We start from the raw sequence: 23954 nt of genomic DNA, 5'->3' as shown, positions 1-23954 counted from the left end.
CAGCAGAAGTTGTTAATTAGAACACATGGTGCTGTTTTAAGTTAGAGGTTGAAATTTATAATTGATTGTAACTAGCAAAGAACATCAGGCATGGCCAGAACAACTCGGGTATGAGGAGAGGGGTGTGATTGCATCATATCTCCTCAATGGGAGGTCTAGGATGTAGAAGATGAATGGGGAAAATGCAGTTTATGACTCGAATCAGAATTCAGATTGGTCTAATGGGCAGTAAAGCACAATAATTAAAACAAAAAAAAAACTGGGTGGCAATGCAGAACCTTTCATGAAATACATATACTTTCTAAGCAATTTCCAATTGCAAGATATTGAACCAAGTGCTTTCAGTTTGGGGAAACCTTCACACTTTTTTTTTTTTGGAGGCAATTATTAGCAGAATCATTTTTTCCACAAGATTATCAAAAAAAAAAAAAAAATAGTACAGCCTGTTGCGTCCGAAAACATGCTGCAAATAAAACAATGCCAGTCATCAGGAAAAATAATTAAAAGGTTCCTTCATAGTTTAATTAGAATGCCCCAGACCACTATAAAGCATTCAATTTTAAAGAAAACTTGTAACTTTAAAAACCTTGATAAAAACATACTTGTCATTCATCTGTTCGTGGGGCAGGTCATTCTTGAGTGCAATTTGCAATAAGTTCAAAATTTCCTTCCCATACAGAGCATTGTGTAAAAAAAAAAAGGACTAGTATTGGCTCAATTACATATAGCACAAAATCCTCATTCATTCAAGTATTGATCACCTCTGCACTGAACTGATGTGACAAAGCACATTTAATCTAGATCTACTCTCCTTACCATGTTGCTCTGATCTAGAATCTCGCCCATAGTCTTGGCTAGGAATTTCTTCGTCAGAGTTCCTTTTCCGTAGCCTGTTCCTCTCTTGTCTAATGTCAGTTTCTGTCTCCGAGTCGCTCAACTCAACGTCGGGACAATAGCCATCGTTATCCTGGTAGGCTGCTGTCGTTTGATGCTCAGAAAGCTGCTTACTCCACAGGCGGTCCTTAGCAGATGGTCTTCGTAAAGGCTTTTCAGAGTTTCGGAAGTCTTCTGAAGTCCTCACTAAACTGTCCAATCTGTCTTTGCAAGACTGACCAAACTCTCCCAGTTTTGATTTTCTGAAAGTGCCCTGGTTGGCAAAATGATTTGTAAGTGTTGTCACTTTATCGTAGGTTTGACTGGAACAGTCTCTCTGAATTACTATCCCTGACCTGCTAGATAGGCCATTTGATTTAAGAAACACTGGATTATTGCTGTCTCGAGTCTTTCCGTTGGCATTAGCTGATTGTCCACGAAATGGTATATGAAGTGCTGATGGCTTGCCAGTTGCCTGTTCCACGTGACATTCGGGGGATGGTAAAGAACTATCTGCCTGAAGATCCTGTCTGTGGTGGCTACCTGTCAGCAATAGTCCATTGCTTCTTTCCTCGTGCCTGAGCCAGTGATGAGACTGTAACTTTTCACTAGTTCTGGAGCCTTGTGGTGTTGGCGGATTGTCTTTACTGTACAAACTACGTTCAACATTGAGGGACACTGGACCATTGACAGCAGTGGTAGAACAACTGTTGACACTTTGCGAAGGTTTTGCAGATGTTTTTAGCTTTATCATGATTCTTGGAGGGTCATGGAACATCAGTCCTTCCCGTGGGAATGGCAAAGGCAGTCCTTAAAATAAGAAGATGCATTGAAAATACATTGAAACACAGCAAAGCACCGTCTAGTGCCTTCCTCCAAAAACACAGAGGCAAATAACTCAAGATATTAACAACCAAGCAATATGAAGGAAGTAGAAATCTAGAACTAGTGAAATACTAATATATCTGCATCTATTACAAAACTAACATGCAAGTATAATTATGGTTCAAAAATTACCTCAGTGTACTAAAGGATTACTGCTTTAAATATACATACATGCAGAATACCAATTTAAAATGGGTTGAAGCATTTTATTCACTGTGGCCAAACTACTTTTGGCAAATGTTTAGGGGTAACATGAGGGGGAACTTCTTTACTCAGAGAGTGGTAGCTGTGCGGAATGAGCTTTCGGTGGAAGTGGTGGAGGTAGGTTCGATTTTATCATTTAAAAATAAATTGGATAGGTATATGGACGGGAAAGGAATGGAGCGTTATGGTCTGAGTGCAGGTAGATGGGACTAGGGGAAAATAAGTGTTCGGCACGGCCTTGTAGGGCCGAGATGGCCTGTTTCCGTGCTGTAATTGTTATATGGTTATATGGTTAAAACCATTGGGAGGAGGTACCAATTGAGGATGGGGGTGAAGGGGGTAGTGGGATAAAGGAGCATATCAACTCATGTTCAACTCCCAGTGGTTCAAGGTAACAGTGAAGATCAGTGAGAAAGTAATTCGCTTGCTGGGCTACAATCGGTGTGGACAGGAACAGGACGAAAGGAAACATAGAAACAAGGGGCAGGAATAGGCCATTCGGCCCTTCGAGCCAGCACCGCCATTCAATACGATCAAGGCTGATCATCCAAAAGCAATACCCCGTTCCCGCCTTTTCTCTAAACGAAACCTAACAGCCACAAACAACAAAAGGAATCATAGATAGGATACAATTAACAGACCATTTTCAAGGTTTAAGATATGGGGAAAAAAACTGCTTTATTTTTATTTGTGGTGCCAACATCGTTGATGACAACAATGGGGCCATCAATTATTCAACACATTCTGTTCTGGTATATGTCATTTGTATTAATTTCTTCACAAAATGTGGACACCACTATAAGGCCAACACTAAATGGCCTGCTCTAATTACCAAAAGATGTTGGTAGACGACTTCCAGAAACCACTGCAGTTTTCTCAACTTAGGCACTCCCACGTAGGATCCATCTGATCTCATAAGTAGCCCCGGCAAATGTTTTGTAGTAAAATGCCCATGCTCAGCATTTACTTCTCAGCTCGGTGACATACTATAGATCTTCAGCTGTGTCAATGTAAGACCCACATACACTGTTTCCCAAAAGCCAGATTTCAACAAAACAAATACTCTCAATGCTCTTAATTTTGCTTTATACCACTAGCTGAGGGTGCTAGCAGATTAGAAATATGTACACTGGCCAGTATTATTTACAGTGACTTGAAATCCCAGTGCATGAATCAAACAAAACACAGCTAATGTGAGGACATTTTCCCTCAGGGATTACTTAATCCAATTTTGTGCATTTGTCAAATCCAATTTCCCTAGGAATTAATGGAACATTAGGAGACCTGGCAAATAAAGTTCACAACTGCCCGATTTATCAAACAAACATCCCCAGTAGGTTGGAGATACCAAGCTTACCATTATGCAGGCCCCTAACATTTCATATGAGACCTCTATATAAATATAAAACCTACTAATCTGCTGTCAACCAGCAATTTTTCTCATTAAACAGTGCAAAGGTTTAAATATATGAGGGAAGAGTATTTATTGGTGGATTTATGTACACTATTATGTGTTCAATTATGTCATTAGGAAAATCTGTCAAAACAATGAACAAAATCGATTATTTGTACAATGGATGTGTGCGAGGATAGCTGATGAAAAAAATCTAATAAAAATTAGGGAACTTCAATTCTGAAAGAGATAACCAGGAAAAAAGTGGAAAGGTTCACACAAATTTGAAAACTGAAGATGAGAGCGAAAAATGAGAAGCAAAAACACAGAGCGACAATGTGGTGGAGAATAGGTTGCTTCAAATCAATCAGCCCACAATTGAGATATGGCTCTCAAACCTGAAGTATGAAGGGAAACATGAATAGTCTTTAAAACATTAAAATTAAAACAGAAACAATCACAAGATGGAAGTCTAAGGAAAGAAAGTTGCATCAGTCACAATAACCCACTTATTGTAATGTCAATGTAATAATTCCATAAAAGATTGGTCCCATCATGGTATTCCTTAGTTTAAGAAACATCTAAAATTATGAAATTTAAACTGTTATTAATAACTGTAATTAATCCTCAAATGTTCTCCATATTCTATTCAAGTAGGCCCCCTTTTAAGATATTAATTACCCTTTCCCGAGTGTGGGCCCCTCCCCATTTCCTCTACATTTGAACATCTCTTTTATTTCCAACTTTTCCCAATTCAGCTGCAACTAAAACAACAAATTCTCCACAAATATTACTTTACCTGCGGTGTATATAGAGTCGTGGAGTGTTGTAGCACAGACCAACTCACCTATGCTGACCAGGGTACCCCATCCAAACTCGTTCCATCTGCCCATGCCAGACCCATATCCCTCTAAACCTTGCTTATCCATCTACCTGTCCAAATGCCCTTAAATGTTATTGGAATTATTATTAGTTATAAAATGTTCAGTTTTCAAATCGGATTTCCAGCCTCTGGAGAATTTAGCTTTTGTGTTCTGGCAGTACACTCCAAATGTAACCATCCTTCAAAAGAATATTTAAACATTTCCTGGCCTATATCTTGTGGTGCCGCTACAATCGTATCCTATTCCACACAAATTGTTGGAATGCAACAGTAAGGATCAGAAGATTGCACCAGAAGTTGTACATATTTACCTGAAGCAGTATGCTGATTCATCACTTGGATATGTAAATTGAAAAGCTGTTCTTGCACTTTACTCTGTGACAATTTCAGTTTCTCTCTTCTGCTGACCATGTAACAAAGATTCCTCACCTAAAAGGAACAAAACAGGAACATCAGCTCAAGTACTTTCTTAGCATTTGCAAACCCCAAATTATTGCCTTTTATTAGAGACATGCAACATAAACAAAAGAAAATGCAAAGATTCAAACCCTTTCTAGGTCTTGTCGTAGGTGCATGAACATCTTCATCCTGGAATGGATTCGGTCTTCTTTCTGCTGACCCAAGCAATGTTCTTCATCTTCCTTCGGAGGTAATAATGGTTTACTGAAGTTGCTTTTCCTCTTCAGTTTCCAATATTCAAAGATATATTCCACCACCTGCTCGGGGAAGTTCAGTTCACAAGCCACATCGGCCACCCTCACCAAGGTATAAAACTCTTCCTCCAGCTCCTGAAGTTTCTGTGCACGAAGGCCTTTCTTCTCAGTTTCGGTCTGCTTCTGCTTTTGCTCACTGATTTTCACAGTTTGTTCACAGTCACCTTCTTGACTCTGCCGGTTTTTACTGTGCTTGAGACAGTAGGACTTGAACTTCACCTCATCGCCATCATCCAGGATCGTCTTCATCTCCAGACTGTGTTCAAAAGCACAAGTTACGTGAAAGGCTGTGATGCAGCTCTTCACTGAGCACTGAGGATTAAAGTATGAAAACACATAACAAATGAATGAAAACAATAAACTTACAACTTGTGATAAATATATTGACCAGCTGAGTATTTAAGTGAAACAATTTTCATTTTCCAATTTCATGTGTGCAACCCAAAGAGTTTAAATTTGTTTATAGTTTTCATATTTTCTTATCATTCATGTTTTAGTCCTGCAGCAGCACTTCAGAACATGACAATGTTCCACGATTTAGTGTTATAATTACTTCAAGAAATTATGCAGAATTTGTGAAATTGTTCCCGTGAAAGAAAAGGCGCCTCTTCAATGCATCAGTGTACAAAGGCCCGAAGAGGCTAACATCTGTTAGCACTTTGTAATTTACTTAATTTTAGTTTAGAGATACAGAACGGAAACAGACTCTTCGGCCCACCAAGTCCACGCCGACCAGCAATCCCCGCACATTGACACTATAACATACAAGCGACAATTTACACTTATACCAAGTCTACAAACCTAAGCCAATTAGCCTACAAACCTGTACGTCTTTGGAGCGTGGGAGGAAAGCGAAGATCGTGGAGAAAACCCACGTGGTCACGGGAGGACGTACAACTCCGTACATACAGCACCCGTCGTCGGGATCGAACCCGCGTCTCTGGCAATGCAAGTGCTGCAAGGCAGCAACTCTACCGGTGCGCCACCATGCTGCCCGGTGGAGACGAGAATCTCCATCAAGGACATCAATGAGTGCATAAACAGGGCAAAGTGCTGCTACAAGTCCTGACCCAACAGGTGGAAACACTATTAATGTATGCCATCCTGCAGTGCTATTATGTCCTATCTTGTCAAGCATAAAGAATCTCTGTGATCTCTATTCCAAGTATTGTGAAAAAATCAGCTGCACCTCTGTTGGGATATTCTGCAATGAATTTTTCATTTCTTGTGCTTGATCAATATACAAAGACTACATTATGCAGCTAGTTGAAAAATCCTGCTTACAACAAAAGTTAAACTACTTCTCAAGATTAACTGCTGACAAAAGTGCAAGTAGCCTCTAGTCTGTGAAGTTCCCAAAAGCAACCACAGCTCACTGAATTACCCTTCCAAATACATTAATATCTATTCAAAAATATCGACTCAAGTCTGCTGCAAAAAAAAGATTCAACGTACTATTCTTGGAGCTTGAGCAAATGCCACCGGTCAAAGTAATTAAATGAATGCTGCAACAGCTTGATAAGTGTATTCGAACATGAATATACAAGCATAGGATGGTAGTCTCATCACACCGATTATTTACCCACCCCTTACCCAGTTTACTGGAGGTCGACGTACCTGAATGCAGGCCCCAGTCTTCAATTTGCAAAGGCTACAGACTAATGACCATCGGCTCGGTGGAATGTGAGACACCTTTGTAATTGGTTCCATCCTTTCAGGGCAGGCAATACTGACCTAAAGTTATAATAAAAGGAAACCACACAATCAAAATCAATGTCAAATAGCTAATCATGATTTGTTAGGGGTCAAGTTGAACCGATGAATGCAACATTATCAGTATGCCATTTTCTCTTAACTGGAGCAGATTAATTATTTGGGGAAATGGCAGGCGTGTACCATCCGAAAATTGTAATTATTCCCTGTAAGACAACCTCTTAAAGTACTAAAGGAATTTTAATTTCATTAGAGACGGAAGCCGGTTACGGAAATGGGGCCGAAAATTACCCATGAATCTGCCCATGATCGTACTACGTCTTTTTCGTCGAGTGATCTATCTTGCTTGCTATAGGATCTTTGGTCAAATCTAACGTTTTTTGCTGAATATACCAGATATCTGACAGCAATGCCTGAGGAAATAGTCTCTAGATGCACTGTTATTTGCAATGCTATTCAGACAATGGAACACAACCCCAGTCTCCAGTAAGAACCCTTCTAACCCATGACTGCTTTCAGTCTTGGTTGCAACCTTTCTCCTGTGCCTGATGGTGTTACTGAAGCAATATTATAAGCAACAATAAAAATACACCTTGATATCAACATTCTCACTGGCTCCCAGAAAGACTTCAATTATATCGAATGCCCTCATTAACTCAATCGTCAATAAAACTACAAATAATTGATAACCCTTCTAAATGGCAGAGTAAGGTTTGCTCCTGCTGCTTAGACCTCTGTGCTGTGCAACAGGCACAAAAAGGTTATTTAATTGCATAATCCAATTTCACAGGGAGAAACTAACTAGGGTTTTCACATGGATTGGCATAATCTGGACACACACGTTTCATGCACTGGCATGTCACAGGCAAAAAAACAACAAAAATCTTATTATGCGCCCAGCAGAACAGGCAGCATCTCTAGATAGAAGGAATGGATGACATTTCAGGTTGAGACCCTTCTTCAGACTGAAGGGTCTCGACCCGAAACGTCACCCATTAATTCTCTCCGGAGATGCTGCCTGTTCCAGAGTTACACCAGCATTTTGTGTCCATCTTCGGTGTAAACCAGCACCGACAGTTCCTTCCTACACATATTATTCATCCTACAGGCTATATCGATCTCAACTACATTTAATGAATAATATTATGCTGTAATTTAATCACTTCAAATGTTCAACTGCAAAACAATTTCTCGATCTGTGCAATTTGCAACTCTTGAAGATTAAATAAATTCCAGTTCAAAGAAACAGGAGAAATTTCCCTTGCAAGGCAAGTCTTATGATGTCAAATCATATTGTATTCCTGATCTCATAGGTTTTCATAATTTATTCCGTTGTACATATTTTGTGCTTCAGCGGTACATGGTCCATTTTCTGCATTCTCTTAAAACAATCACTTTGATATTTTAGCCAAGAAAAGACAGAGATTTTTAACAATACATTTTCAATATATATTTTTTACCTCAGGTATCCACAAGGCACAGCTTACATGTGCCCACTTGGTTCCAGCACGTGTGGCTTTCATTGCCCCGCCTTGCTTTGGACACAGAAGACACTGTGGATAAAGTCCAAGGACACATGTACGGCACAACCAGCTACCTTCAGGCACTTTTAGAATCCCATAGCAAGCCTAAATGTAAAGGATTCTCTTTTAAGTAAATACAAATTAACATGTGTTTGTACAATTTTCATAACCATATATTACATCAACTGTCAACTTAAAATATAAAATCTGTTCTCTTTCAATTCTGACCTCTAACGCTTCATGGGTTTAAAATGTTACATCAATGGTGGCCATGCCTTCAGCTGCCAAGTCCTCAAAATCTGGCACTCATCTCCTATTCTTGTCTCTACCTTCCAACCTTAAGTTTTGGACTGCTTCCAAAATTTCCCTTTCACCTAACTTCTGGACATTTGTTCTAACACTACTGCGATTCAATGCACAATGCACTCTTCCTGTGAAGTACATTTAGAGGAAATATCCTTTTCCGTGAATGGCCTTGAAAGGAAAAGGTCCTGTGATTTGCATCATTAATGCAAGCCTTAAACATCAGGCCTGTTTAGGAAGTCTGAAGAAGGGTCTCGACCCAAAAAGTCACCCATTCCTTCTCTCCAGAGATGCTGCCTTTCCCGCTGAGTTACTCGAGCATTTTGTGTCTACCGTCGATTTAAACCAGCATCTGCAGTTCTTTCCTACACAGACCTGTTCAGGATTCAGGCAAATCACTTCAAAGGAACCGATGTGCAAAAACATTGGAATTTTGGTTGCTAGTCAGCAGATTTAAATGGAAGTTACAGTTTTACCATTGTTTAAAAGATGAAAGAGCTTGGCGTTCGCAAGTTTAGAACAATTTCAAGGACATTGGGAGTTATAAACACATTGTAATTATAATTCTGAATCCTAGCCAGCTCCAGGACATCAGGTAAAACTAAAAACATTTCCATTAAATAAACAGGTCGAGACCCTTCTTCAGACTGATGTGGAGGCGGGGGGGGGGGGGGGGGGGGCGGGAAGAAGAAAGGAGAAATACTTGACCCAGTTGGCGATGGCCTTAGACAGGATCTGTAATCTACATTCAACAATGTGATGGGTCTCCAATTCCTTATATCCTTCATCTCCCCCTTCTGCTGTAGATTAGGGTGATGCTGCCCTTTCTCATGGAGTCCGACTTGCTGCCGGCTAGAATTATGTCGTTGTACACTTCCAGCCGGTCAGGGCCCACCCAGTCCTACAGAGCCGAATACAACTCGGCTGGTAAGCCATCGCTTCCGGGAGTTCTACTCGAGGCAAAGGAACGGATGGAGCCAGTCAACTCCTCTAGGGTCAGTGGTTGGTCCAGACTCTCCCGCTTGCTGTCCTCCAAGACCTCCTTGATAGAGGACAGGAAGTTCTGGGAGGCAGAGCTGTCTGTGGCCTTTCTGACGTACAAATCCGTATAAAAGGATTTGCAGATCCTCAACATGTCCGTCTACAAGGATGTTACCGAGCTGTCCTCCTCCCTAAGGCTGTTCATCACAGAGCTTCCCCTGTGAACCTTATGGAAGAGGAAGCGTGAGCACGTCTTATCCTGCTCCACGTGGCCGACACTGGATCGGAAGATGATCTTGGAGGATTCCGAGGTAAAGAGCCGAGCTTGCCGGCCCTTCAACTCTCTAAGTTCCTTCCTCTCGACTGCAGAAGGAGTAGTTGCTGCAAATCTGTCTGGAGTTGACACAATTCCCTCTGACTGTCTTGCTCTCTGAACCCTTTTAAATATGAAGAACCTCTTAATGTTCTCCTTGGTTGCTTCCCACTAGTGTGCCGGGGAGTCAAAGAGGGGCTTCACCGTTCTCCAACATGCATAGTCCCTCTTTAGTTCCTCAATGTTCTCTGGGGTCAACAGCTTTGCATTTAACTTCCACGTCCCTCTGCCTGCCTTCCTGTCCCCCTGTAGGTGACAGGAAGCCTGAAGGAGGCAGTGGTCAGCGTGAGGTCGGTGTGTCTGACCGTGACCGCCTTCGACGTGAAGAGGAAGTCTATCTGGGACCGGACTGACCAACCTGATCTCCCGGTGGCCCAACACTTCAATTCCCCCTCCCATTCCGAATCCGATCTTTCTGTCCTGGGCCTCCTCCATGGCCAGAGTCCCACCGCAAATTGGAGGAGCAGCATCTCATATTTCGCTTGGGCAGTTTACACCCCAGCGGTATGAACATTGACTTCTCCAATTTCAGCTAGTCCTTGCTTTCTCCCTCCTTCCCCTCCCCTTCCCAGCTCTCCCACAGCCTACTATCTCCACCTCTTCCTTTCTTCTTCCCGCCCCCCCACCCCCACCTCCACATCAGTCTGGAGAAGGGTCTCAACCCGTAACGTCACCTATTCCTTCACGCCATAGATGCTGCCTCACCCACTGAGTTTCTCCAGCATTTTCGTCTACCTTCGATTTTTCCAGCATCTGCAGTTCTTTCTTAATCAATTAAATAAACGCAATGGTGTCAAATAAAATGTAACTGGTTGCAACATTTTGACACTGACAAGGAACTATTATGTAATAGCAATCTAGCCACCCAACAAGTTATGGATCCTAAACCGCAGGTATGATCTTTACTCTATTGATTCCTTATAGATGCCAGGATGAATGGATATTAGAGTCAAGGAAAATTGACAGTTTATTATTAGTAATAGGGTTGCCAAGATAAACGATCAAGAACGTGTTTAGATGAATTAACGTAAAAGGAAGTGTATCGCGCACCAATCGCATTAGCAAGTTATTTGTATGTATTCCACTACTGAAATAATTGAAAGGACCAATACTCAAGATCTTAGTAATAAAACCTTCAATTTGAATATAAATATCAAAGCCTTAAACGAGTATTATTGCATACAAATGAGACATTTTACAATAGTTTTGCAAACTAGTAACATGAAAAGGTTGGATATTTGAAATTGCATCACTCATTATTTCTGTGCATTACGGTTAGGGCTGGCATAACCCTAATTAAATAAAATTCTTACTTGATGAACACAGATATTACATCTGTCACAGAAGACCATCTCATTGCCTTCTTCACTATCAGGAGAACGGCATACATCACAGATAACATCTTCATCATACTCAATCCCCAATCCTTCCTCAGTCTCTATGGCATGGTTCATATTCTCGTAGCAATGACGTTCCAGGGCTTCTATAGTTCTTTCCATTGTGTTTTCAGGAATAAAGCTACAACCTGAATCAATAAAAGTTTAAGAAAAAAAATGCTGCTAATTCATCGTTCAGTTTATACAAATTTGATTTACTGATAAGATATACAAATATACATATTCCGGAAATGGCGGCGCTGTGAAACGGCTGTGGCTCGCCTGCAGTCTGTCTGTTTTTACTTTTTTTGTGTTGTTTTTTTTGTCTAGTTCAGTTAAACTTTTGGTTATTAGGTTGTGTTATGTGTGGGGGGTGGGCTGAAACAGGGCTTTCTGTCTCTCCCTTCGGGGGAATGCAACTTTTTTGTCGTATCCCCCTTCTCTTCCCCCGCCTGAGCTGAGGCCTAATGGTGGAGCTGGCGGCCTCCAACTTGCGACTGACCTCGAGGCTCCGGAGGTAGAGCCAGCCAGGACTCACCAACGCGAGGCTGGCCGTCTTCGAGCTGCGGCGACGTTCGGGCAGCGGCACGACTCGGCGCTCCGGTGAGGGCGGACGGCGCGGGGCTGAGACACTCCTGTGTGGGCGGCCCGGCTACCGGCTGGAAGGCGCTCCCGTGTGGGCGGCCTGGGTCCCGGCTGGAAGGCGCTCCCGTGTGGGCGGCCCGGCTCTCGGCTGGAATGCGCTCTCGTGTGGGCAGCGCGGTGCGGGGCTGAGACGCTCTCGTGTGGGCGGCCCGGTGCGGGGCTGAGACGCTCTCGTGTGGGCAGCCCGGTGCGAGGCTGAGATGCTCTCGTGTGGGCGGCCCGGTGCGGGGGTGAGACAGTGCTCCGGTGGCTGATGCGGCGGCGACCTGAATCCGGGGCCGGCCGCGGGCCAGTGGACGACATCGTCAGGAGCTCGCAGGTCACAGGCTGGTGCCTGTTTTCCGGAGCTCCCGTGGCAACAGCTGCGTCCGCTGGACTGGAGGGCGACAGCTTCGACCACCCCCGGGCCGCGGAGCTTGAACCGCGGGACTGACTTACCATCGCCCGGTGGGGTATCGCCTCAGCGCAGAGGGAGAAGAGGAGGGAAGAGACAGTAACTCTAAGACTTTTGCCTCCATCACAGTGAGGAGGTGCTTGGTGAACTCACTGTGGTGGATGTTAATTTGTGTATATTGTGTGTTGTTATTATTACATGTATGGCTGCAGGCAACAACATTTCGTTCAGACCGAAAGGTCTGAATGACAAATAAAGGATTCAATTCAAATCATTCAGCAATGTTTAAAGACATCTTAGGAATTAAAAATTCCGTAAAATCTTTCAATTACATTCTACTTGCGTTATTTTTCAAAAATGCTCATTTAACCAATGCTCCAAGCTGCAATTGCCCCAGCAATCACTAAACTCTTTCTTTACAGTGAAATTACATTTCTGTAGTGAAAGAATACACTTCAAGCCCAATTCCTTGTTTTCTTTACTCAAACTAAATATCATGCAGGGATCGTAATTATCTTCCTTTAAATCTTAATAATGTTTTTATTGTACTGCCATGCTCTGTTGAATCCTATTACAAAAAACACATGAATATTATACAGTACATGGAACATTAACTACAAAATAAAAATAAAAAACAAATCAATAATTTATTTGTTCTCCATCAGCAAGCTTGTGTCCTCTGTTACGATGCTCCCTCAGCAGACTGACTAAGGATCTTACCAGTCCAATGCACACATTTCAAATTTCAAGATAGCTTTGCCCTCTGTTAACAATGTTTCACCATGATAACCTGCAGTCGCAGGACAAAATAACAGCTCCTATTTCTGGATAAAGTTTGCTTGGATTTACCGCAAAACATTCATATTATATTCTGGATCAATTAATTAAGTTTATCACTGCTCCTCGTATGGTAACAAAGTGTCTTTGTAATGCTGCACAAAATGGCTTTTACATACCCATTTCTCTCAGTTCTTCATTTGCTGCTTGCAACCAGTAAATATCCATATCATCCAAATCATAACGGCATACACTGTCTGCAAGTTCCAACATGTTAATATATCCAGGATCTGTGGATTCGGTGGTGGAACATCGAATATACTTCCGTGGTTTAGTAAATAAAGTCTCCTTCACTTTTTCTACAATAACCCTAAAATGGTAAACCAAGAAGCCAAAACAGGATAAGAATCAAAACTATGGAAGTCTTCTCACTACACTTCACAAAATATCTTTTGTCAAAAGTCTTTAAAAAATGCACATATTAGATCGTGCCGTGCCTGATATCAGCAGGCAATTTGTTTATTTTCAGGGTTTGTTGAACTACAAAGTGGGAGACTAAAATGGGAGAACAGAATAGAAATTTCTATTAACTCAACAATAAAATCAATCTCTCCCAGCAAATTAGACGTAGAGAGGAGGTTTTAGATGTATCAGGACTAGTTGAGCAGAGTTTCAGAATAAAGGTCATTTAGTTTATGTTGGAAAGAAGTAGGAATTTATTTTCTCAAATGTTTACGAACCTTTGGAATTCTCTACCCCAGATACCAATGGTAGTTGAATCACTGAATGTGTTCAAGGCTGAGATTGATTGAGATATTTCTGTATTGTATGGGAGCCTCACATGTTAGTAAATCAGACAAAGAAGTGGCTAACGTCATATCATTCACAATCTCATTGAATGGTGGAGTAGATTCGTGAAGTAACATGACAAAAAGTTGTTCTCTTCCCCAATTTTTTATATTTCCTTTTACAAAATAGTCCTATATACATCTTCAAATCTGCTGAATATTTACACAGGCAACGGTAGGAATAATGAATGTAATGGAGAAGAATTGACCAAGTTGAACAAAGAAATGAATAGTATACAGGTAACCTCCACATCATGCCATTTGGATAATGGAAATTTGCCTTTATAGAATTCACAAATCACTTCTCCAAATTTGGAGAAACAGAATAGATTTCACATTCAATGAATTTATGCGAAAAACAACTTTTTATAAAACTCTCGTTTCTTCACACATGAGAAGATACACCTTGGTGTTACATAAAAATTGCGATATGAACAATTTTCTAGCAATGCTTCCCTCCAAAATCAAGGGGGGGGGGGGGGATGTCACATGCAATGTACAATAATAAATCCAGATTGATTAAAATATATGCTTGTATCTTGATAATAGTGAGAAGAGTCAGAGGGTGGTAGTGGAGGGCTGTTTTTCAGATCGGTGGCCTGTGACCAGAGGTGTGCCACATGGATTGGTGCTGGGTCCACTTTCGTTCGTCATCTTTATGAAGGATTTGGAAGACAAATCTTGAGAATCTTGACTTGAGAATTAAGGGACAGAAGTTTAGGGGTAACATTAGGGGGAACTTCTTTACTCTTAAGAGTGGTAGCTGTGTGGAATGAGCTTCCAGTGGAAGTGGTGGAGGCAGGTTCGATTTTATCATTTAAAGATAAATTGGATAGGTATATGGATGGGAAAGGAATGGAGGGTTATGGTCTGAGTGCAGGTAGATGGGACTAGGGGGGATTTAAAAAAAAGTGTTCGGCACGGACTTGAAGGGCCGAGATGGCCTGTTTCCGTGCTGTAATTGTTATATGGTTGTTATATGGACAATGCTAGTCGGCAGATAGCTCCAAAATTAGTGGTATAGTGGACAGTGAAGTTTATCTAAAATATCAACAGGATGTAGATCAAATGGAAAAGTGGCCAAGGAATGGCATACGGAATCTAACTCAGACAAATGTAAATTATTGTACTTTGCAAGTTAAACCAGGATAAGAGTTGCACAGTAAATGGCAGGCCCCTGCAGAGTAGTGTAGAACAGCGAGGGGCCTAGGGATGCAGGAACAAAGTTCCATAAAAGTGGTGAGTCAGGATAGCGAAGGCGGCATTTGGTACTCTTGCCTTCAGTCAGTCAGGGCACTGAGTGCAAGAACTAGGATGTAATGAGTGAGCATGCTTGGAAAATTGTGCACAATTCTGCTTGCCTAGCTATGGGAAGGGTGTCATTAAGCTGGAACAGGTACAGAAACAATTCACAAGGATGTCACCAGGACTGGAGGGCTTGAGGACAGATCGGATAGGCTGGAGTTTTTTTTCTTTGGAGTTAAGAGTCTGAAGGGTGAGCTTATAGAAATGTATTAAAACTAAAGGGGCTTAAATAAGATGAATGGTAATAATCTTTAAGGGTGTCTAAAACTAGAGGGCACAGATTTATGAGAGGGGAAAGATTCAAAGTGGACCACAGGGGTGATGTATATGTAAACCTAGCAGCCCAAATAAGTGGTGGGGGGGGGGGAGGGGATGATAGCAATGTTTAAAAGAATGGTTTAAAGGGACATGCAACAAGTGTAGGCAAACTAGCTGAGGTAGGTAACTTGTTCAGGGTGGATGAGGTGAGCTGAAGGGCCTGTTTCTATGCTGTATTCTGTGTTATGCTATGTAATTCTATGCTACGACTCAAAAAATGCATTCATTTAGTGCACAGCTGATACCTGACAGATGGATTTGGAATTGTTTCAGGACTTGCTGGAACTTGTACCCCTTTTTCCCACTCCTGTTTCCATTGATCAGCCAAGAGATAACATTCATCCTGGTTTACATGATGAGAATCTGGAATCTTCATAGCACTTATGAGATCCTTCCTGAATACCTATAAAACCAAAGTTAAATAATTAAACGAACATTGAAGGAGGCAACCATAACACGTTTGGGTGGCCATGCACTGGATTACACCACGGCAAGTATCTAATTCATACCTGCAGTTCCTCAGTGAGGCAACAGCAGAATATTGTCCAAAATAACTTGAGTGCATAATCCAGTGGTTAAATATAATGCAGGGTAAAGATAACATTGGAGGAGATACCAACCAACTCAGCCAGGAAATGGTAAAAGGCGAGAAAAATACATGCATGCACATTATTCCAGTTTATTTCAAAATGTAAAGAGCATAAATTAAAGCCTTTTGCTTTTCCTTATTTGATGCTTGAATACAGGTTTTCCATGTTACTAATGTTGACAATGGCAATAACAAGTTCATATTGATAAATCTGATAAGGTAATCTCATTCTCATCTTTATGTTTTTAATTACCTGATGAGAATAGAAACACAGGAAATAGGTGCAGGAGTAGGCCATTCGGCCCTTCGAGCCAGCACCGTCATGCAATATGATCATGGCTGATCATCCAAAATCAGTACCCCGTTCTGGCCTTTTCCCCCATATTCCTTGATTCCCTTAGCCCTAAGAGCTAAATCTAACTCTCTCTTTGAATAACAAAAGGAAAAGACACAGATGATAGATAAAGTTAAAGTTGGTGCATAACTTGGAATGAATAAGAAAGAGTGAACAGTGAGTTGATTAAGCCGTGGAAGATCCTGATGGATCTTGACAGGATGGAAATGGAGAATGTTTCCTCTTATGGGAGAACCTAGAACAGGGAGTCACTGTAAAATCTTTAAAATGAAGAGGGAGATGTAACATCTGTAAAGTGAAGAGGAGATGTAAGATCTTTGGAGTAAAGTACAGAGGGAGATGTAATGTCTTTAATATTTAAAATAAGCAGTGGCCTATTGGAGACAGAGATGAGGTAAACTTTTTCTCCTTCTGAAGGTTGCGGGTGGTTGGAATTTTGTTTCTCAAGGGGTGGTGGAAGTGTTTTTGAATATCCTTACGTCAGAGATTGACAGATACTTGATCAAAGGAATGAAAAGCTACTGATTGTGGACAGTTTAGTTTAGTTTAGAGATACAGCACAGAAACAGGTCCTTCAACCCACCAAGTCCACACCGACTAGCGATCCCCTCACATTAACACTGCCCTACACACACTTGGGACAATTTACAATTATACCAAACTAATTTACCTACAATCGTGTACGTTTTTGGAGTGTGGGAGGAAACTAAAGATCTCGGAGAAAACGCACGTGGTCACGGGGACAACGTACAAACTCGGTACAGACAGCACCCGTAGTCGGGATAGAACCCAGGTCTCCGGCGCTGCATTCGCTGTAAGGCAGCAACTCGACCGCTGCGCTACCGTGCCGCCCAGGAATGCAAAAGTTAGGGTTACGATCAGATTAGCTATGATCTTATTAAATGGCAAAGCAGGCTTGAGGGGCAAAGGGATCTGCTCCTGTCCTTCATTCATTTGGAGGCAGAAATAATTTTCATTTTCAGACTACAAGGTTAATTCCCAGGATGGCAGGGCTCTCATATGCTGAGAGAATGGAGCAGCTGGGCTTGTACACTCTGGAGTTTAGAAGGATGAGAGGATCTCATTGAAACATATAAGATTGTTAAGGGCTTGGACACACTAGAGGCAGGAAACACGTTCCCGATGTTGGGGGAGTCCAGAACCAGGGGCCACAGTTTAAGAATAAGGAGTAAGCCATTTAGAACGGAGACGAGGAAACACTTTTTCTCACAGAGAGCGGTGAGTCTGTGGAATTCTCTGCCTCAGAGGGCGGTGGAGGCAGGTTCTCTGGATGTTGTCAAGAGAGAGCTAGATAGGGCTCTTAAAGATAGCGGAGTCAGGGGATATGGGGAGAAGGATATCGGGGTCCTGATTGGGGATGATCAGCCATGATCACATTGAATGGCGGTGCTGGCCCGAAGGGCCGAATAGCCTACTCCTGCACCTATTGTCTATTGACTTAAGCCCTTAACTATAATGTTAAAAAGACTTTCCTCACGCACAAAACTTCCAGCAATGGAATGATAATGTGTTATAAATTTACTAGAATTAGTGTGTGAAAGCTAATCTCTCCAAAACAATTGTAGTTTTCATGCAAACCAATTTTCACTCGAGAAAAGACTCTCCAAGGCTTCATAGTCTGGGATTACATAAACATACACATAATTAAGAAAAGTACTCAGGATCTATTCTTCATGGAATGAAGCTCAAGTAATTTTTAGTTTTCACAACTAAGATAGTTCAATGAGATTTTGTTTTAACAAAATAAACATTTTAAACTGAAGTAATACTAACCTCAGCAGACTTCTTCTTTCCACTTGCTGAGGCATGCCTGTCAACTCGATATTTGGAATGGGATGACCACGATGTTGAAGGACCTACGCAGGTAGTTACAAAAGCAATAATGAGAATTTGTGGCCAGTCAGGCCCATTGAACAACGGTCCACCCAACTGCAATCTTAAGTGAATTATGTGGGGTGCAAGGTTGCAACCTTCACGTGTTCCGCCCTGTTTCTACTAATGCAATCAACTCGACGTGCACAAACGGAAGATCAAATCGAACAAGTTGTCCAACAACTTTAGGCTGAGCACGCCACACGAAAGAAGAAGAAGAAGGAGTAGAGGTGAATTATGTGATAATAACAAAATAATGGTGGTCCGACACAAGACTGTGGACAAGATTGGAAATTAACAGCTATTTTATATAGGAAGTTTGAAAATATAGCATCAAATAACAAAATATAGTATGAAATAACAATAATCAAATAACTAACTATAATTCTTCAAACCAAAATCTATATATACAATAATTTAATATAATTAAGAAGCGAACAACACTGACAGGGGCATTTAGCAAATTTAATAGGGGTTCAGTTCTTTAAATGCCACACATCTATATATCTATATATCTAATATTAAAACAGTGAGTGAGTGTGTCAGTCAATCTGGTTAGTTTTCCTATTTTCTTCCAAATGCAGTGCAGCGTAGGTTCACGAGATTGATCCCTGGGATGGCGGGACTGTCATATGAGGAAAGATTGAAAAGACTAGGCTTGTATTTACTGGAGTTTAGAAGGATGAAGGGAAACCTTATAGAAACATATAAGATTATAAAAGGACTAGACAAGCTAGATGCAGGAAAAATGTTCCCAATGTTGGGCTAGTCCAGAACCAGGGGCCAGAGTCTTAGAATAAATGGGAAGCCATTTAAGACTGAGGTGAGAAAAAACTTTTTCACCCAGAGAGTTGTGAATTTGTGGAATTTCCTGCCACAGAGGGCAGTGGAGGCCGGATGGATTTAAGAGAGAGTTAGATTGAGCTCTAGGGGCTAGTGGAATCAAGGGATATGGGGAGAAGGCAGGCACGGGTTATTGATTGCTGCTGATAAGCCATGATCACAATGAATGGCGGTGCTGGCTCGAAGGGCCGAATGGCCTCCTCCTGCCCCTATTGTCTATGTTTCTATGCTAGGCCACAGCCTTCCCATTTTCACACATTCTACTCACATTTACCCATCGAGGCGATAATCATCTTCCAGTCGCATTTCCACCTATATTTCCCAAGTTTTTAATCGTTTAAAGTTTTAATAACAGTGTTACGTCACAATCCACTCGCAAGGCAGGACGGGACACTCAGGGAGGGTGGGGCACTCCAGCGCGCGATGAACTGGGAAACCCGAGTGACGTCACCACACTCGCAAGGCAGGATAGGACGCTCTGGGAGGGAGGGGCACTTCAGCGCGCGATGAGCCAGGTGTTGTGGCGCCCGCGCCAGGCGGGGAGGGTGGTGCTGAAGCTGCAGTGAGGGCCGAGCCGCTGGCTTCGGATGGGGCCGTGACCGGGGCCGAGAAAGAAGACGCCGCTGGAACCAAGGATGAGTCTGGGTCCGGGGTCAGGGACGAGCCCAGAGATGAAGTCTGGGCCTGGATTGGAGCCCAGGCGGCGGCCGAGCTGACGGCTGGATTCTACCAGAGTTCCATGCCCTGGCTCTGCTCTTCGACCAGGGTAGGTCCTGGGACAGGGAATGGGAGTGAGGGAAGGATGATGAGGGAAATGAGGAGGGAGATGGGGTGGTAGAGGGAGGGGAATGGGGAGTAGGGTGATATAGGGAGATGGGGGGGGAGTGTGGAGGAGGGAGATACCCCCTCCTTATCTACCCTCCCTCCCACCCTCTCTACCCCCCTCCCCCCCACTCTATCACGCTCCCTCTCTCTCTCTCTCTCTACCCCCTCTCTACCTTACTCCCCCTCCCTCTCCCCCCTCCCCCCCTCTCTCTGTCCCCCACCCCTCCCTCTCTACCACCCCTCCCTCTCTAGGGATTAAAGAAGGTGAAGAGGGAGTGCTGGGGGATGAGAAGGGAGAAATGAGCTGCGCCTGCGCAGTTGGGGGCTATGCGTGAGTGGTTCAATATTGCGTTGGGGGAACGGCTTGCGTTGGGGAAATGGGTGAGTGGTGTAATCTTGCGTTGAGGATCGTCTTCAGTGAAGGAAACCTGCTTTTCATACCTGGCTCGGGCTAAATGCGACAAGTTCAAACTAAGTGATTGACTGAATTCCCTCATGAAGGGGGGGGGGGGAAGACTCCTGATCAGAGAGATGAAGTGTTAATTCCAGCTTTGAGTGGCATTCATACATGTTGCAGTCTGCATTTCAATAATCTGAGGTAGAAAATCTGTAGGAGACAGAACACAGTGGTGACAGGGACAGCCGTTTCTCAAGTGCATTCCCTGGATGATCCAGAGATGCGCACAGCCCGGTCAACGCAAACACTAGAATTATTTTTAAGCACCAGGAGACCGCAGGGTTTTGATTTATGAACAAGGAGGAAGACTGACTGAACTCTGTGCCTTACACCACAGTGAAGAATGTTGTGGTGGATGTTTGTGTTGAATCTTATTGTGTATTGTGCGTTCTTTTTTATTGTACCGCTGCTGGCTAATTCATTTCCCTGCACCTTCGGGTGTTTGAGACAAATAAAATTGACTATTGACTATTTCAACATGACAAATCACTTCTTTGAGCATTTTTTTCCCCACAGAATATTTGATCAGTTAAAATCAGCTTCAAATAAATGGCACCCCACAGGCCTTTTGGAAACATGAGAAAACCATAGCAACGTTCTGCAATTTCACAAAGACCGAATCCCCCAATATAACATTTCAACTTTCACAAAACTGCATAACTACTTCACTCACCTTCAAGGATGCCAATTAGTGTCAGATTTAGGCAGATTTTTTAATGGGCATTTTTTACATTGTGGGTGAACCCAAAGGACATGCCAACTCACAACATAGTTATCTGACATAATAAATACAGATTTGATATGCAAAGAGATTTTAAGCAGATGAAAGATATACATTTACAGCAGCACAAGCATTGGGCTGCTAAAACACATGCTGATCTTACTTACTCTCATTGTCTGAACTGTCACTACTGCTCAGATGTCTGTTGCGTTTCATCCTGTCATAGCCTTGAAAACAAGAAAGAGATTGTGATTTCCAATTCAGCGTGACAAATATAGTCTCAATGCGATCTTGGAGATGAGTAGATCTTTAAAATAAGTAAAATTGAACTTACCATAAATTCTACGTGTATACACATATTAATTCATTACTGGCAAGCAATCAATGAATCCATCCATCATACAAACAAATCAGCTCTACAAGGGATAGAAAAATAAGTTTCATTATTCTAATTTAAAAAAAACTAATTTAAATCTTTGATGTTTCAGGATTCACATATTCTCAATACACTACTGCAAGTCAGCCATCGACTCAGCCATCAATAGCTGAATACTGAGATAATGCCATCGCTGAGATAATGCCATTCAATAGTCCAACAGAGGAAATATGTACTTCCAGCAGTAGCCTGAAAATCTCAGGTTTAATAATGAAGTCTGTTTCATTTCAGTTCTCTGCCAGCAAAAAATCTGGGGTATCGCTAAAAAACAGCCTCAAAATTTCTGGGCGAGGAAAGGCAAATATGTAAACAAAAACTCATGTGCAGATCCTTGTGTCTACAGGATCCAAGGTTGCACAAATATATTTTAGCCATCACAAAGTAGAAAATTCACATGCCAAGAATTCACATGCCAATTATCAAGAAAGCTCATCAGCGCCTCTACTTCCTGAGAAGATTACGGAGAGTCGGTTTGTCAAGGAAGACTCTCTCTAACTTCTACAGGTGCACAGTAGAGAGCATGCTGATCGGTTGCATCGTGGCTTGGTTCGGCAATTTGAGCGCCCTGGAGAGGAAAAGACTACAAAAAGTAGTAAACACTGCCCAGTCCATCATCGGCTCTGACCTTCCTTCCATCGAGGGGATTTATCGCAGTCACTGCCTCAAAAAGACTGGCAGTATCATCAAAGACCCACACCATCCTGGCCACACACTCATCTCCCTGCTACCTTCAGGTAGAAGGTACAGGAGCCTGATGACTGCAACAACCAGGTTCAGGAATAGCTACTTCCCCACAGCCATCAGGTTATTAAACCTGGCTCGGACAAAACTCTGATTATTAGTAACCCATTTTCTGTTATTTGCACTTTATCAGTTTATTTATTCATGTGTGTATATATTTATATTATGGTATATGGACACACTTATCTGTTTTGTAGTAAATGCTTACTATGTTCTGTGTGCTGAAGCAAAGCAAGAATTTCATTGTCCTATACAGGGACACATGACAATAAACTCACTTGAACTTGAACTAGGCATGAAAAGAGTAAGGGCTAAACTCAACTACAATGATCTAACTTCAGAGATACTCTAACAAATATTATTCAGAACACTTATTTGGATTCAAGTACATAAAGTAGGAATCTATGTCGAACCGTAGTATATTATAGTTGAGCAACCTGCCCTATCAGACTTAGATTCAATGAAGGTTGCCTCATTGCATCTCGTTCTTATTGTTCACGTAGTGATGTATGAATACAGGACTTGAATGTACAAATGACTCCATTTACATTTTGCAGAATGTACCACCGTGGTGGGCCAAATCTCGAACAATGACAAGATAGAGAGCTTAGTAAGCAGGTGTCAAGGCAACAGCCTCTCCTTTAATATCAGCTAGATAAAGGAGCGAGTTATTGATTTCAGAAAATGAGGTGATATATAAAGCCCTCCATAATGTTTGGACAAAGACCCATCATTTATTTATTTGCCTCTGTACCCCACAATTTGAAATATATAATCAAAAAAAAAAATCACATGTGGTTAAAGTGCACATTCTCAGGTTTTATTAAAGGCCATTTTTATACATTTTGGTTTCACCATGTTGCAATTACAGCTGTGTTTATACATAGCCCCCCCCCCCCCATTTCAGAGCACCATAATGTTTGGGACACATGGCTTTACAGGTGTTTGTAATTGCTCAGGTATGTTTAATTGCCTCCTTATTGCAGGTATAAGAGAGCTCTGAGCACCCAATCTTTCCTCCAGTCTTTCCATCACCTTTGGAAACATTTATTGCTGTTTATCAACATGAGGACCAAAGTTGTGCCAATTAAATTCAAAGAAGCCATAATGAGACTGAGAAACAAGAATAAAACTGTTAAGAGACATCAGCCAAACATTAGGCTTACCAAAATCAACTTTTGGCCAAGGAAGACCTCCACAGCTGATGACAGAAGAATTCTCACCATAATAAAGAAAAATCCCAAAACACCTGTCCGACAGATCAGAAACACTCTTCAGGAATCGGGAGTGAATTTGTCAATGACCACTGTCAGCAGAAGACTTTGTGAACAGAAATACAGAGGTTACACTGCTGGATGCAAACCACTGGTTAGCCACAAAAATAAGATGGCCAGGTTAAACCCCTGTCTCTGACAATCAACTGCCACTGATACAAATAATGTCATACACAATAAAGCGCAGATGCTGGTTGACAAAAAGTGAACACACAGTGCTGGAGTAACACAAAGACGCAGCAGGATTTTGGAAACATCATCCCGTCACCCATTCCTTCTCTCCAGAGATGCTGCCTGTCCTGCTGAGGTAAAG

General features: G+C 42.0%; 1 protein-coding gene across 2 annotated transcripts in view; it reads right to left on the bottom strand.

The window, feature by feature from the left end:
- Positions 1-256: 256 nt before the first annotated feature.
- jade3 (jade family PHD finger 3) overlaps positions 257-23954 on the bottom strand; it is a 47670-nt gene continuing 23972 nt past the window's right edge. The window contains exons 2-12 of one of the 2 annotated variants that reach the window (XM_033023283.1): positions 21525-21606; positions 21358-21417; positions 18246-18328; positions 15753-15910; positions 13216-13406; positions 11158-11369; positions 8125-8292; positions 6569-6685; positions 4787-5263; positions 4550-4667; positions 257-1683 (exon numbers count right to left, since the gene is read on the bottom strand). In XM_033023283.1, the coding sequence (XP_032879174.1) occupies positions 758-1683; positions 4550-4667; positions 4787-5263; positions 6569-6685; positions 8125-8292; positions 11158-11369; positions 13216-13406; positions 15753-15910; positions 18246-18328; positions 21358-21406 (2499 nt within the window). In that variant the 5' untranslated portion in view covers positions 21407-21417; positions 21525-21606 and the 3' untranslated portion in view covers positions 257-757. Of the gene's footprint in view, positions 1684-4549; positions 4668-4780; positions 5264-6568; positions 6686-8124; positions 8293-11157; positions 11370-13215; positions 13407-15752; positions 15911-18245; positions 18329-21357; positions 21418-21524; positions 21607-23954 lie in introns of those variants that run through there. The other variant, XM_033023284.1, reaches the window with a different exon arrangement.

The sequence above is a fragment of the Amblyraja radiata genome, chromosome 6, assembly GCF_010909765.2.
Source record: "Amblyraja radiata isolate CabotCenter1 chromosome 6, sAmbRad1.1.pri, whole genome shotgun sequence".
In the NCBI taxonomy this organism is placed as follows: Eukaryota; Metazoa; Chordata; class Chondrichthyes; order Rajiformes; family Rajidae; genus Amblyraja; species Amblyraja radiata.
Note: the sequence above shows the minus strand (reverse complement) of the source record. Positions and strands in the feature narration are given on the sequence as shown.